The sequence below is a fragment of the Diadema antillarum genome, unplaced genomic scaffold, assembly GCF_040938485.1.
Source record: "Diadema antillarum isolate AM-2024a unplaced genomic scaffold, OU_Dant_1.0 scf00000181, whole genome shotgun sequence".
NCBI classification, from domain to species: Eukaryota; Metazoa; Echinodermata; class Echinoidea; order Diadematoida; family Diadematidae; genus Diadema; species Diadema antillarum.
The window spans coordinates 2,376,656-2,389,014 of NW_027271070.1; the positions used below are offsets into that span (position 1 = coordinate 2,376,656).

General features: G+C 36.4%; 1 protein-coding gene across 1 annotated transcript in view; it reads left to right on the plus strand.

Annotated features, from left to right (window-relative positions):
- Positions 1-12,152, plus strand: part of LOC139723120 (fucose mutarotase-like) — a 143,321-nt gene extending 131,169 nt beyond the window's left edge. Inside the window, exons 4-5 of the mRNA XM_071634389.1 lie at positions 4,238-4,339; positions 12,075-12,152. Coding sequence (XP_071490490.1) covers positions 4,238-4,339; positions 12,075-12,152 — 180 coding nt within the window. The remainder of the gene's footprint in view (positions 1-4,237; positions 4,340-12,074) is intronic.
- Positions 12,153-12,359: the final 207 nt, after the last annotated feature.

The following is a 12,359-nucleotide window of genomic DNA, read 5'->3' on the forward strand; positions in this document are numbered from 1 at the left end:
ATAATGCCAAATTTGAGATTTGAATAGAAAGTTTGTATTCTGGAAGAGAAGCGAACAGCGGAGTTCATTGTCTGACTGGTTAGCTGTGTAACAGAAGTTGACGTGGCTCGTAGGGATTGATTTGTTCATTGATATTCTGGATGTGTGGTTATATTTAGTTTCATTCATTTGGGTGATTTTTCTTTGGTTGCTGTGTTCCATGAAAGGCAAAAGTATAGAATTGTAAATGGAAGATACAAGATGATTGGTAGCTAATCCCGTTTAAATCATGATATGCATTTTGTCTCTCAGAGCATCATTTAGCAAAATCGATGATATCACACTATGATTGTGAACATGAAGGGGAAAGATTTAGGTATATGCTGTCGTAAGCAGAGCTTGACTTGGTGCTTGACATCAACAAAATAAAACAAAGAAAAATCTTGATCTTTTCTAAATTATGAAGGGTAATTCTGAAGTTTAGTTTTTTTTTGTTTCTTGTTGTTGTTGTTGGTGGTGGTGGTGGTGTTTTTTTTGTTTTGTTTTTGTTTTTGTTTTTGTTTTGGTCAAGTACCAGTATAAGAATGTGAAAAGGGGGAAAGGAATATGATTCTAAGCCATCTGCATTCAGATATTCCATGGAGGTGGGGGTGTGGCAGCTCTTTCCTACAGGGCAACATGAACCTCGTAGTAGCCAGTGGATAAAAACAGAGAAATTCACCAGCATGCCCATAAAAATCCTTTCCTTTGGGATTGAAGTAGAAAAGCTACATATCAAATAATCAGAGAAATACCCATCCCCGTCCTCCTCTACCCCTCTCCCCAGAAAATACAACAGAAAAAATTATTTTTAAAAAATATATATATGTAGTGAAAAGATGAAGAAAAAACAGACTGCCAGGGGTTTTTGCTAGCTAGCATCTTCACTTCCCATACAAACTGCTCCAACCTGTACGATATGCTTCTTTGATCGGGGTACTGGACAACCAGAAATGTTCTTGTGCATTCTTATTTCAGGAACTCCGTGAGAGCCAAGGTTCACAAAGTTAAAATGCTACACGAAAGTTCTTGTCTACACTGTATGCATTGAATGCCATTGGCAGTTCGCAAAAGTTTTATGCTGTGAAAATATCTTGCTGTAGAGTAAGCATAGCCTTTCACATCTCACTTTCAACTAACTACCATCCCTTGCATTTTGTATTGATTGATTTATTTAAGCACTATTGTTCAAATGCAGAATCCGATTATGTGACGCACATTTGTGGGGTCAGTGACTGTTGTTGAGCTCACAAGCGTTTGGTCATTTTAAAAAAAAAAAATCTGACCAATCGGAGCGGATGATGTTCCTTTGACTTACTTGCTGTGTCTGCAGTGTCTTGTTAGGGGTTAAGCCTGGAGAAACATGTCTGTGTATTTCAAAGGAGAGTGAAACCCAAATATAATACATGTGAATGGAGAGAATGCAGCAGTAGCAGTAGAACACATCAGCAAAGTTTGAGGAGAATTGGATATTTAAGCTGTTCAGAAAGCATTACTTTTTACCCATGAAGTTTTTGTGCAGCCATTACTGCATGAGAAGACTGCAACACTTTATGATGTCAAAAGTGTAGAAATTGATATGAAGAAAATATAAAGAAAATTCAATATATTTTCACTTTTTTAGCATTTGAATAAAAGAGCATTTGACTTTATTTTTTTATTAAGGCAGGGGAAATAATACTACTCTTAAAAAATGTCAATATCAAGTTGAGGGAATGTGTAATTTTCAGAATTAAAAAAAAGAGATATTTATGGAATTCTCTTCATATTGTCTTTATATTGTACATAATGTAATGTCACAAAGTGTAGTAGTCTTCTCATCCAGCAAGGACCGCACCAAAGATTGAAAAGTTCAGAACTTTTGAATGGATCGTCCGATTTTCCTCAAACTTCACTGATGTGCTCTACCAAAATTCCTGCCGTCACTTAATCCACATGTATAGATACAATATGTATATTTGGGTTTCATTCTCTTTTTAACGAGGGCTTGGCCTCCAGTGAAAATCGGCGTCGTCTTTTCTTCTTTTGACCTCATTCTCTCCATGACTGGCAATGACCATGCAATCTGCCAGATGGAGAATCAACGAGTAAAACTGAATGCAAACATCATTGAAAGATTGTGATCAATTGTTTCTATTTTTATGTACATGTGTGTGTGTCTGTGTGTATATATATATATATATGTGTGTGTGTGTGTATATATATTATACATATATATATGTATAAAGACATATAAATATATATATATATATATATATATATATATATGCATATATGATATGTTTATATGTATATGTGTCCATGAAAGAACTGCAGGTTTCGTTGTTTTTTTCTGTGATTTTTCTCTCCAAGTTTTATAGTGACATATGTAAAATACAAAGTGTAGACGCATAAGAGACATAACATGATAACGGGAACAGACAGTCTCAAAATATCACAGCAATTAGTGTTGTACATGGCATTATATGGCAAAGTAACACGTTGCACACTTAACTCCGCAGGAGAGTTGTCATTGTCTTTGTCGTTGCCCTCAATGTTTCAACGATTGGTAAAGGTACTTCACTACCGTATATGCCTAATGAGCAATCAGTGTGTATGACTGAATGCAAACGTCATAGAAACCATGATCAATTATTTCTATTTATATATATGTTTGTCTAAGTGTGTGTGTGTGTGTGTTGTGTGTCAGAGAAACAATCTCAGGTATGGTCAGTTTATTGGTCAAAGTGTGAGTATGGTATAATCTTTTGGTTGATATACCGGTAAGTAGCACTTAAGATTTTTGTCATAATGGAAAAACTTTCATATACCTCTTTCAAGGACTTCCTCTGTACTTTGTCCTTCTGTTGCATCAAATTTCATGGACAGGCATGGAGAGTTGTTGTGGAAAATTGGTCAATAGTTGTGGGAAAAAAAAAACATAAGTTTTATTCCATTTCAAATCATTGTGAGCAGATAAAGTCAAATCAAACACACAGAGTGGAAGAAATTTGATTTACATAACTTAGATAATGAAGTTGTACAATTTCAGAGGTGTTCATGGTAAAAAATCCGGTGATATTGGTTGTGACAACATGTGCAAGCTGGATGAGGTGATCAAGATCATGATTTGGCAGCTGCAGTACCCTATCTTTCCTTTAACAAAATATATCAGATAAATTATCACTACTTTGGATAGATATGATGCAAAAGGACACTTAGTACAGATGTAGTAAATTTTTTTTTTGTGTGCAAAACCATTGTGAGTGAGATGGAAAAATCATCAATGATCCTGTGGTCAGCTTTTAATCATTTTGTAAAAATCTGCTTGTCGAGTTGTAGAATTGTCCATGAAGTTAATGCTAATCCTGAGCTTAGACAGCAGAAAAAGGGGAACTTTACACCCTAGGGTGTTTGTCCATTTACTGTGAACCAAGCAATAAAGAATTTGGGACCGAAGATCAGATTCCAGGGAGATTTCACACAAATAAAGCTTGAAACAAAATGAAATACTATAAAAGGAGGAATGTTCACATGCATTTTAACCTGTTGAAGACAAGTCCCGAGTATGCTCGGGCAGGTGTCAATTGGAAATGCCTGTTTAAGCAAAATCAGCTCCTCCTCATTGGGTTAATTTTGTGAATTTTGTGACAGCCTAGATTCGCCAAATTATTAAAGATGCATGCCAAAGTTCTCATCTACACAAATGCATTGAATGCCAGTGACAATTTGCGAAAATTTCATGCCGCAAAAAAGGCCGTCTGCTCCAATTTGTGAAAATTTCATGCCACTGAAATGTATTTTGCTTTACAGTAACTTACACCATTTGGATCAACCATATTTTCCAGATTTTAATTCTTTGCCTCTGATAGAGTTGACTTTCCCCACGGGGTTGAGTCAAGGCATACTCAGTTCTTGTAAGCAAAAGGTTAAACTTGTCTAATTGGTAGAAAATATGGTAGTTCTAGTGACCTTTTTGCATTCCCGGAGACAAAAACAAGTGACAGTCATAGAGCAGACTCCATGTGACTTTTTTTTCTTTCGGAAGCCTGAAGTCTCTGGCGTAGGGTAAAGCCGACGTACCTGTGAAATAATTGAGAGAGGTGTGAAGTTGCAGCAAATAAAGAATGGAAAAAGGGCAGAGTTTGTTAAATGACGTGTCAGATGGCCAGTCTGTCGGTGTTCCATTGTCATCGTCCCATCTTGTTCATCTCGCGTACATCTTCCCTCTCTACTCCAGGCACGAACCATGCAAATCGTCCCCTCAGACATAGACAAAGGTGTGAAGACACCCGTGTGGGAGGAATATCAACGCATCCTAAACAAGCACTGCGGCAAACATGTGAGAAACGGTGTTGATTTTGTTTCCTTATAAAGAAGAAATTCTTTGTTGTTTCCTTTTTTGGGGGATAACGAAAAAAATAACAGAGGTGGAAAGGTGTTGAAACTGAGAATCAGTGTTTGCATTATAGGTAGATGTGTAGCCTACTTCTCTCAACCTTTGCAATTCTTTAACCCACTCAGCCCCACAGTTCAGAATGCTATTGGCATTATGCACAATCATATGTTTTGAATAGTGATGGCAGAGTTAATTTGTCTAGATGTGATCCTGTCGGATTTATACATATATTTTAGTCTTTTATTTCATTTTTTGCAATCACTCTGAGATGTCATTGCAGAAAATTTTTGGTCACTTTTCAAGTCTATTTTCTCTGTTTGAATCATAGTACGGAAACAGCATTTCTGCACTTCATTAAAGGACAAGTCCACCTTCATATACATGTGGATTGAGTGAATGCAGCAATATTAGTAGAACACATCAGTGAAAGTTTGGGGAAAATCGGACAATCCGTTCAAAAGTTATGAATTTTTAAAGTATCTGCGTAGTCACTGCTGGATGAGAAGACTACTACTGTACAGTGTATGATATCATATGCGTACAACCATATAAAGAAAATAAAAAGAGAATTTCAAAAAATTTAATTTTTGAATAAAGTGCATGTTTCTTCGACTTGTTACTGACATATGTCAAGGGTATTATTATTCCCCCTGCCTTCAGAAAGAGAGAAGTCGAGTGTTCTTTTGTTATGCGAGAAAAGTGAAAATATGTTGAATTTTCTTTATTCTTTCTTTATATCGTTGTACTCATGTGACATCACAAGCTATAGTAGTCTTCTCATCCAGCCTTGAGTGAGCAGAAACTTCAAAAATTCATAACTTTTGAACGGATTGTCTGATTTTCCTCAAACTCTCACTGATGTGTTCTACTAATATTGCTGCATTCACTCAACCCACATGTCTATGAAGGTGGACTTGTCCTTTAACAAGCTGTCCTCAAAGTCTATATAAGTATGGTTATTTAGGGCATGGGATGTTGCGAGTGGTGAGAGGACCTTTGCTCCTGCAACAATATTGCTCTAGTCTTATTTTCTGCAAGGACTTCAGGGTTAGAGTTAAAGTTTTGATAGGGTTTTAGGTTTAGTTTAATGTGAGGATTAAGGATTATTATTAGGATTATGTTTGTTGGTAGGATTTATGTTTGGCTTTATCAGCATGCAGATATTTCATGGAGCAATTGCCACAGGAGCAAATGTCATGGAACTGTTGCGAGCGGATTGCAGAGCATCTGTTTACCGTAAAAGAAACGAGACATGCTGAGAATTATTGATCTTCACATTGAATTTCAAACAAATTGAGGAGAATTTGTGAATCTTTTTGTAAAAAAAAGAAGATGCTGAGGCTCCTGCGGGTACATTGTGTATAAAGGTCTTTTGACTGTAAACAAAGTTTGCCATATTCATGATGTCTTACAAGAACTGGGTTTTTTAGCATGCCATAATTATCATCATATACATTTTTGCAGTCGAGGGTTACTAGAGGCAGGTGAAAAAAAAAATCATGAAATTTAATATTTTGATCGTGCGTCATGGATAGAGATCAGAAGATTATCTGGAGGTGTGTGGGTGTGTTTGCCGAGATCATCAGCCATAAAATTATGATCATATTACACTAGACTTCAGAACTTCCTTCGTTTTTTAACCAAATAAATGATAGATATGCATTAAAATATGATTCAACAATCCAATCTTCAACTGATAAATTTGCTTCCTTGTTATTTCCTATGTTATCATATTTATTACAATTAACGTCCACCTACTTTGCTGAGAGAGTAAAGAGGGTTACCATCTTCTTCTACAATGATTAAAGGGAAAGTCCATTCTGATATCATATTGCTTTTTTTTATGAAAACAGAAAGATCAGAGAAGTAGAGCAGTGAAAATTTTAGGAAAAATCGGACCCACACACACACACACACACAAAGAAGGTGATAAAGTTTTAGAAAGTAGAACAAATTGGCAATCCTGTGTTAAATTCAGTGTTGAGCAACTCTCCATTTGTTTTGTACACAAAATGTCACTAATTTTCATTTTTCTCAAACAGTTTGGCACAGACAAGACTTATCCGCTAAGGAGGACATGCAAAAATATTTTACTGTAAAAGTGGACATTTTCGCGCGAGCAATTTTTTGTGCTCTTCTGTGTAAGATGAGTTTTGTGTGTTTTTAATTTTGCGGAATCTAGGCATCAACTACTGGAACATATGGCAGGCAAAATTATTTGTATGCCTTTATTTTCACGTTTAATGTTTGTTGCATGAAATACACAAAAATTTCAACACTGCAAAAATGTCCACTTTTATAGTACTTTAATATGCTATACCAAGAACAGATCCAAAGAAAATTTACCTTGTGAGAAAGATGAAAATTTGTGACTTATTATGTACAAACAGAATAGAGAGCTGCTTAACATCTCTGTTGCACAGAGTTGCCATTCTGTCTTGCTCTTTGAAACTTGAATAGTTCATACCTTATTTGGGGTATTTTTTTTTCTTTTTGGGTATCATTTTTTCCTCCAAACTTTCACAGATCTACTTTTCTGACTAATCTGTTCTTATACAAAGTAACATCATATCAGGTTAGAATTCCCCTTGAACAGAAACCTGCAAATCGGAAAAGTGCTCTCCAGCAAGAACTCTGTTTAACCCGTTGAGGACGGGCTGATTTTGCTACAACACGCATTTCCCATAGACACTTGCCCAAGTGTACTTGGGACTCGTCCTCAACGGGTTAAAGGGATGGTACAGTATTGGTTGGGATGAGAATTGGGCTTTTAACTTTTTGCGAGATACCAAGAAAACACTTATGATATAGTACAGAGCATACCATTTTAAGAGGAATTCAAAGTTTATTTGATGAAAATCGGGTTTGGAATAACTGAAACATCCAAAAACAAAGTAAAACAAAGCGATCGTAATAAAGTGTGGGTCCCACACTTTATTAGAATCGCCCTTTTTTGAATATCTCAGCCATTTCAAAACCAATTTTCATCAAATAAACAGTGAATTCCTCATAGAATTACATGCTCTTTCATATTTCATAAGAGGTTTCTCATTACCTCACCAAAAATGTTAGAAACTTGAAATTAGGTCACAACTAAAACTATACGATCCCTTTAAGACACAAGCTGAGTGTTAAATCTTTGTGCGCTTTGAATGCTGATTGGCACTGAAAACCCTATAGAGGTGCAGTGGCGGATCCAGAAATAAAGAAATAAGAAAGAAAAAAAAATGAAATGAAACCCAGAAGTGGCACCAGAAATATTAGTTGCCCCCCCCCCCCCTTTTTTTAGAATTCCTGGATCTGCCCCTGGAGATTTACACACTGTCCAAAGTTTCGTGCACAGAAAGGGTGTTATAAATCCATGTAGTAAAGTCTCTAAATGATATAATGTACCATTTGGTAAGAGATGCCCTGTTCAACTGCACCTTATGAATTCTTATCTAGCTGGTATTTCATATTTTGTAGAAAACCCTCTCTCCCCTCCCCCTCCCACTCCCCCTCCCCACTCCCCCATCCCCCAGCTTGGAATGCATGGTCCATTCTATTTACAGGTGCAATATCTTTAACTATCTCTGGACCAAACATTTTTTTAAAAACTACAGTTTTTTAACATCACTCCCAAAAGTTCTCACATACTGCGGGCCAATTCACTTTTCGCTCATTTCATGGAAGAGAGTCGGGTTGATATAGTTTCCAAAATCAGTCCTCCAAATGTTTGTCTAAATGAAGGTGGGGAGAGTCTCCGAGGCACGTTCAGGTAATGTTGCTAGCCATCAGGTGTGTTCTTGGGCGTTGTGTGAAGGGCGGGAGGTGCAGAGAGTTGCCAGTTCCCAACTCAGCCTCATGCCAGTTGGGTTGAATAAACTTTTCCGAGTTTGTCCCTTTTCACGGTGCCTCATATCCAACGAGCCAAGGTGTGCTTTAAAGGGATGGTATAGTTTTGGTTGAGACCGAACTTCAGGTTTCTAACAGTTCTGGGTGAGATAATGAGAAACCTCCTATGAAATATGAAAGATCATGTAATTCCAAGAAGCATTCAACATTTATTTGATGAAAATTGGTTTTGAAATGGCTGAGATACCAAAACAGAGTAATCCTAATAAAAGGTGTGACCCAGCTTTTATTACGATCACTTTATTTTACTTTGTTCTTGGATGTCTCAGCCATTCCAAAACCGATTGTCATCAAATAAAGTTTGAACTTGTCTTAGAATGGTGTGCTCTGCACTATGTCTCAAGTGGTTTCTTGGTATTTAGCAAAAAGTTAAAAGCCCAATCCTCGCCTCCACCAATACTCTACCATCCCTTTATAGGGCAACTGCCCATGGTAGAAAAAAATGTGTTGCCGAGTGAAGGCATTGACATATAGGCACAACAGATCTGTAAAAAATGAGCAATTGTGCAATTAAGTAGCGACTAAAACCAAAATATAAACAGTTGCAGTGAAATGATGTAACTATGTTTTAGATAATACAATCTGATTTGCTTGCAACATAGGTTGAATTAATTACAGCCATACAGATATATGTCCAGTTGTGTACATCTAGATATCAGTGCCTGCCAATTTTCAATTTTTCTGATGTTTACTGATAATTATGTGTGTATTTTTGCATGGTGTGTGTGTGTGTTCTTTTTAAGGGGAAAGTATTGCCAAGACTTTATATTTTCATAATCTAAGGTGTGATATCTGGCATTTATCCAAGTTTCCTCTGCGGTAAATTTCCAGCAGAGAACAGGTAAAGCTATACCTGCACACATGTAGGTTTAGTGTTAAAGGACAAGTTCACCTTCATAAACATAAGGATTGAGAGAATGTAGCAATATTAGTAGAACACATCAGTGAAAGTTTGAGGAAAATTGGACATTTCGTTCAAAAGTTATGAATTTTTGAAGTTTTTGTGCAGTAACCGCTGGATGAGAAGACTACTGCAGTGTATGAATAACTTAGATGTCACATGCGTACAACAATATAAGGAAAATATAAAGAGAATTTCACAAAATTCCATCTTTTGAAAAAAGTACACATTCCCCTGACTCGTTACCTACAAATGTTATGGGTAATATTATTCCCCCTGCCTTTTGAAAGAGGCAGGTCAAGTGCTCTTTTATTATGTGAAAAAAGTGAAAATATGTTGATTTTTCTTTTACATTTTCTTTATACTGTTGTACGCATATGACTCACAATCTGTAGTAGTCTCCTCATCCAGCGGTTCCAACACAAAAATTTTAACAATTCATAACTTTTGCATCGATTGTCCAATTTTCCTCAAACTTTCACTGATGTGTTCTACTAATATTGTTGCATTCTCTCAATCCTCTCAATCCTGTTTATGAAGGTGGACTTGTCCTTTAACAAGACTTTTGATGTTGTTGTTGTTGTTGTAGATCTTTGATATTGCTTCTTTCTTTGGGGGTGATATTGATTGTTTACAGTGAGTGTACCATCTGAAGCTGTGTTTTACTCAAGGGCATTTTGCATCCGATGGTCACTATGCTGGCTTAATGCCATCTTGCTATAACTTGCTCTTGTGATCCAAGACCACTGTGCAACCGCATCCACATCATTTTTGGGGGTCTTTTTTTAATACCTGTTTAAACTCTGCCAAATTTGACCTATATTACCATCCTTCCCCCATCCCCCTTTTTTTTAGCTTGCCAAAATGGACAGAGATATAGATTTGGTATTTGATACACTTTAATAGTTAAGTGGCCCTTGCTGTCTTATCGCTGTTCGAGGCAAATGAGTGGTTTGTATTAAGTTTGATGTAGAAGAAACACTTCATTTTTTTTTTTTTTGCAATTCCAAGGCTTAAAGGGATAGTATAGTTTTGGTTCAGATGTAGAATTGAGATTTTAACTTTTGGCAAGATAATTAGGAACCACTTGTGAAATATAAAGAGCATACAAGTCTAAGAGGTATCCAAAGTTTATTTGATGAAAATTGGTTTTAATATGGCTGAGATATCAAAAAACAAACTAAAACAAGTGGTCCTAATAAAAGGTCTGATCTCTTTGTCTCTGGATATCTCAGCCATTTCAAAACCAATTTTCATCAAATAAACTTTAAATTCCCCATAGAATTGTATGCTCATTTGTGTTTTATAAGAGGTTTCTCATCATCTCACACACACAAAAAAAGTTTTACTCTGAAGTCCCATTCCAACCAAAACTATACAATCCCTTTAAGCCCATAGAAGATGTATGTATATATGTATGACCTTTAACCCCACACTGCAACCAAATTGTACAATGTTATTAACCACACCTGAGAAAATTTGTGAGTTGGACTTACGCAGTGCTTATTGCAGAATGGAACAAATGGAATTAACTTTGTGAAAAATCAGCAACCTATTGATGAACAATGACTTGCAGTCACTCCCATGTATGTCGAGTGGCATTAAGATCACGGCATGTCAGCCATTATGCCACATACTGCAGGCTTTAATTTAAAACAGGTGTATGTTTGTGTGTGTGTGTGTGTGTGTACAACACACAGTTGTCAGACTTGCACATAGAAATTCAATACAAGCTCATGTTGAATGTCATAGAGTAGAATCGAACGGAGCAGTAGTTTTACACAGAGCAGATAGATTGTAATAAAACAGGTGAGCAAATATGCATATGTCATTTGTATTATATACTTTTGTCAGAAATGAAAAAAAAAATGAGATGAAATGAAATGAAATGAAGTGGAAAACTTCATTAGATGATTAAACAGTTGAGCAGCATAGAGTTTTCAGAAGAGTAGAATTGGTCATTGCTCTTGCATGCAAACTGTATGAGGTATTAATGATCTTCTGGCCCCACAAGTCATCCATTTGCTCACAAGCAATTCTTAATTGATTTTTGTAAAATTTGAATTCAATAAAAAAAAAAAAAATTATTTCATATCAAATTGCTGTTGACATGCAATGACTTAACAAAGATATCTCTGTAAAGGGGAGGGGTTGTAGATTAGCAGTTTTGACTCTGTGTAAGAATTATTTCACATTAATGCACCATTTATGTATCAACCAATGGGAAATTTGTGAGGTGTTGACATCATCAACTTATTTCAGTTCAAAATTTCATAACTTTCTTATTCCTCATTGTTGTGATATTCCATGCTCTTTAAGCTGTCTTTGACCACAGAGTAGAGTACCGTTTCGAAATCTGCTTCTCCTTCCTTTTCTGTTAGAAGTTAGCATTGTGATTTATCTTTGCCTTGTATGTTTGGATTAGACTTCTTAGCGGTGCAGTCAATTTCAGTTATTCTTTTACTGAAAACTTTGCGTACTGCCGGTGCTGCACTGTCAGTGTGACACAACATACCATGGTCGTGTTCAATAATAATTGTTAACTTACGCCATCAAATGATATTTGACAGATTACATGTGAAGGTAACCTTTTTGCAATAACTCGCAAAAGGTTAAGTGTTTTCTGGCAATAACGGCTGTATTCACTAGGTGCAAGATTTTTTAAAGCTTGCCTTACTCCCTTGAGTGATCCTAGTTGACGTACTAAAGGCCAGATGGAATTGGACCAGTTTGCTCAAACTGAGAATAATTAGATATTATTTGAGTAATTGCCCGCCGGGTAGACCTATTGTCAGAATTGGTGGGGGATTCGATAAATATGTTTCAACCATCTTGTTCTGGAGTGCAACATTCTCATCTTCAATTTTCTCTCCTCCACGGCAGGTTACCATGGGTACCATTGAAAGATTCGCTTTCTACGAGAAGGCCAAGAAAGCCTATGCCGTGGTAGCCACGGGGTGAGTGTTGCCATTGTTACGCAACTCTTTTGTGGTTGTTGGGTTTGTTTGTTTGTTGTTTTTTGGTGATTGTCTGTTTATTTTTTTGTACGCAGTTGACACGTAACTTGACTTTGTCCCAGTAGGATGGTATCATGTAACCAATGACGACGAGGTGAGATAGAACGTCCTCAACAAGTTCTGTTGTTTGTTGATTCCTTTGAAGAAGATG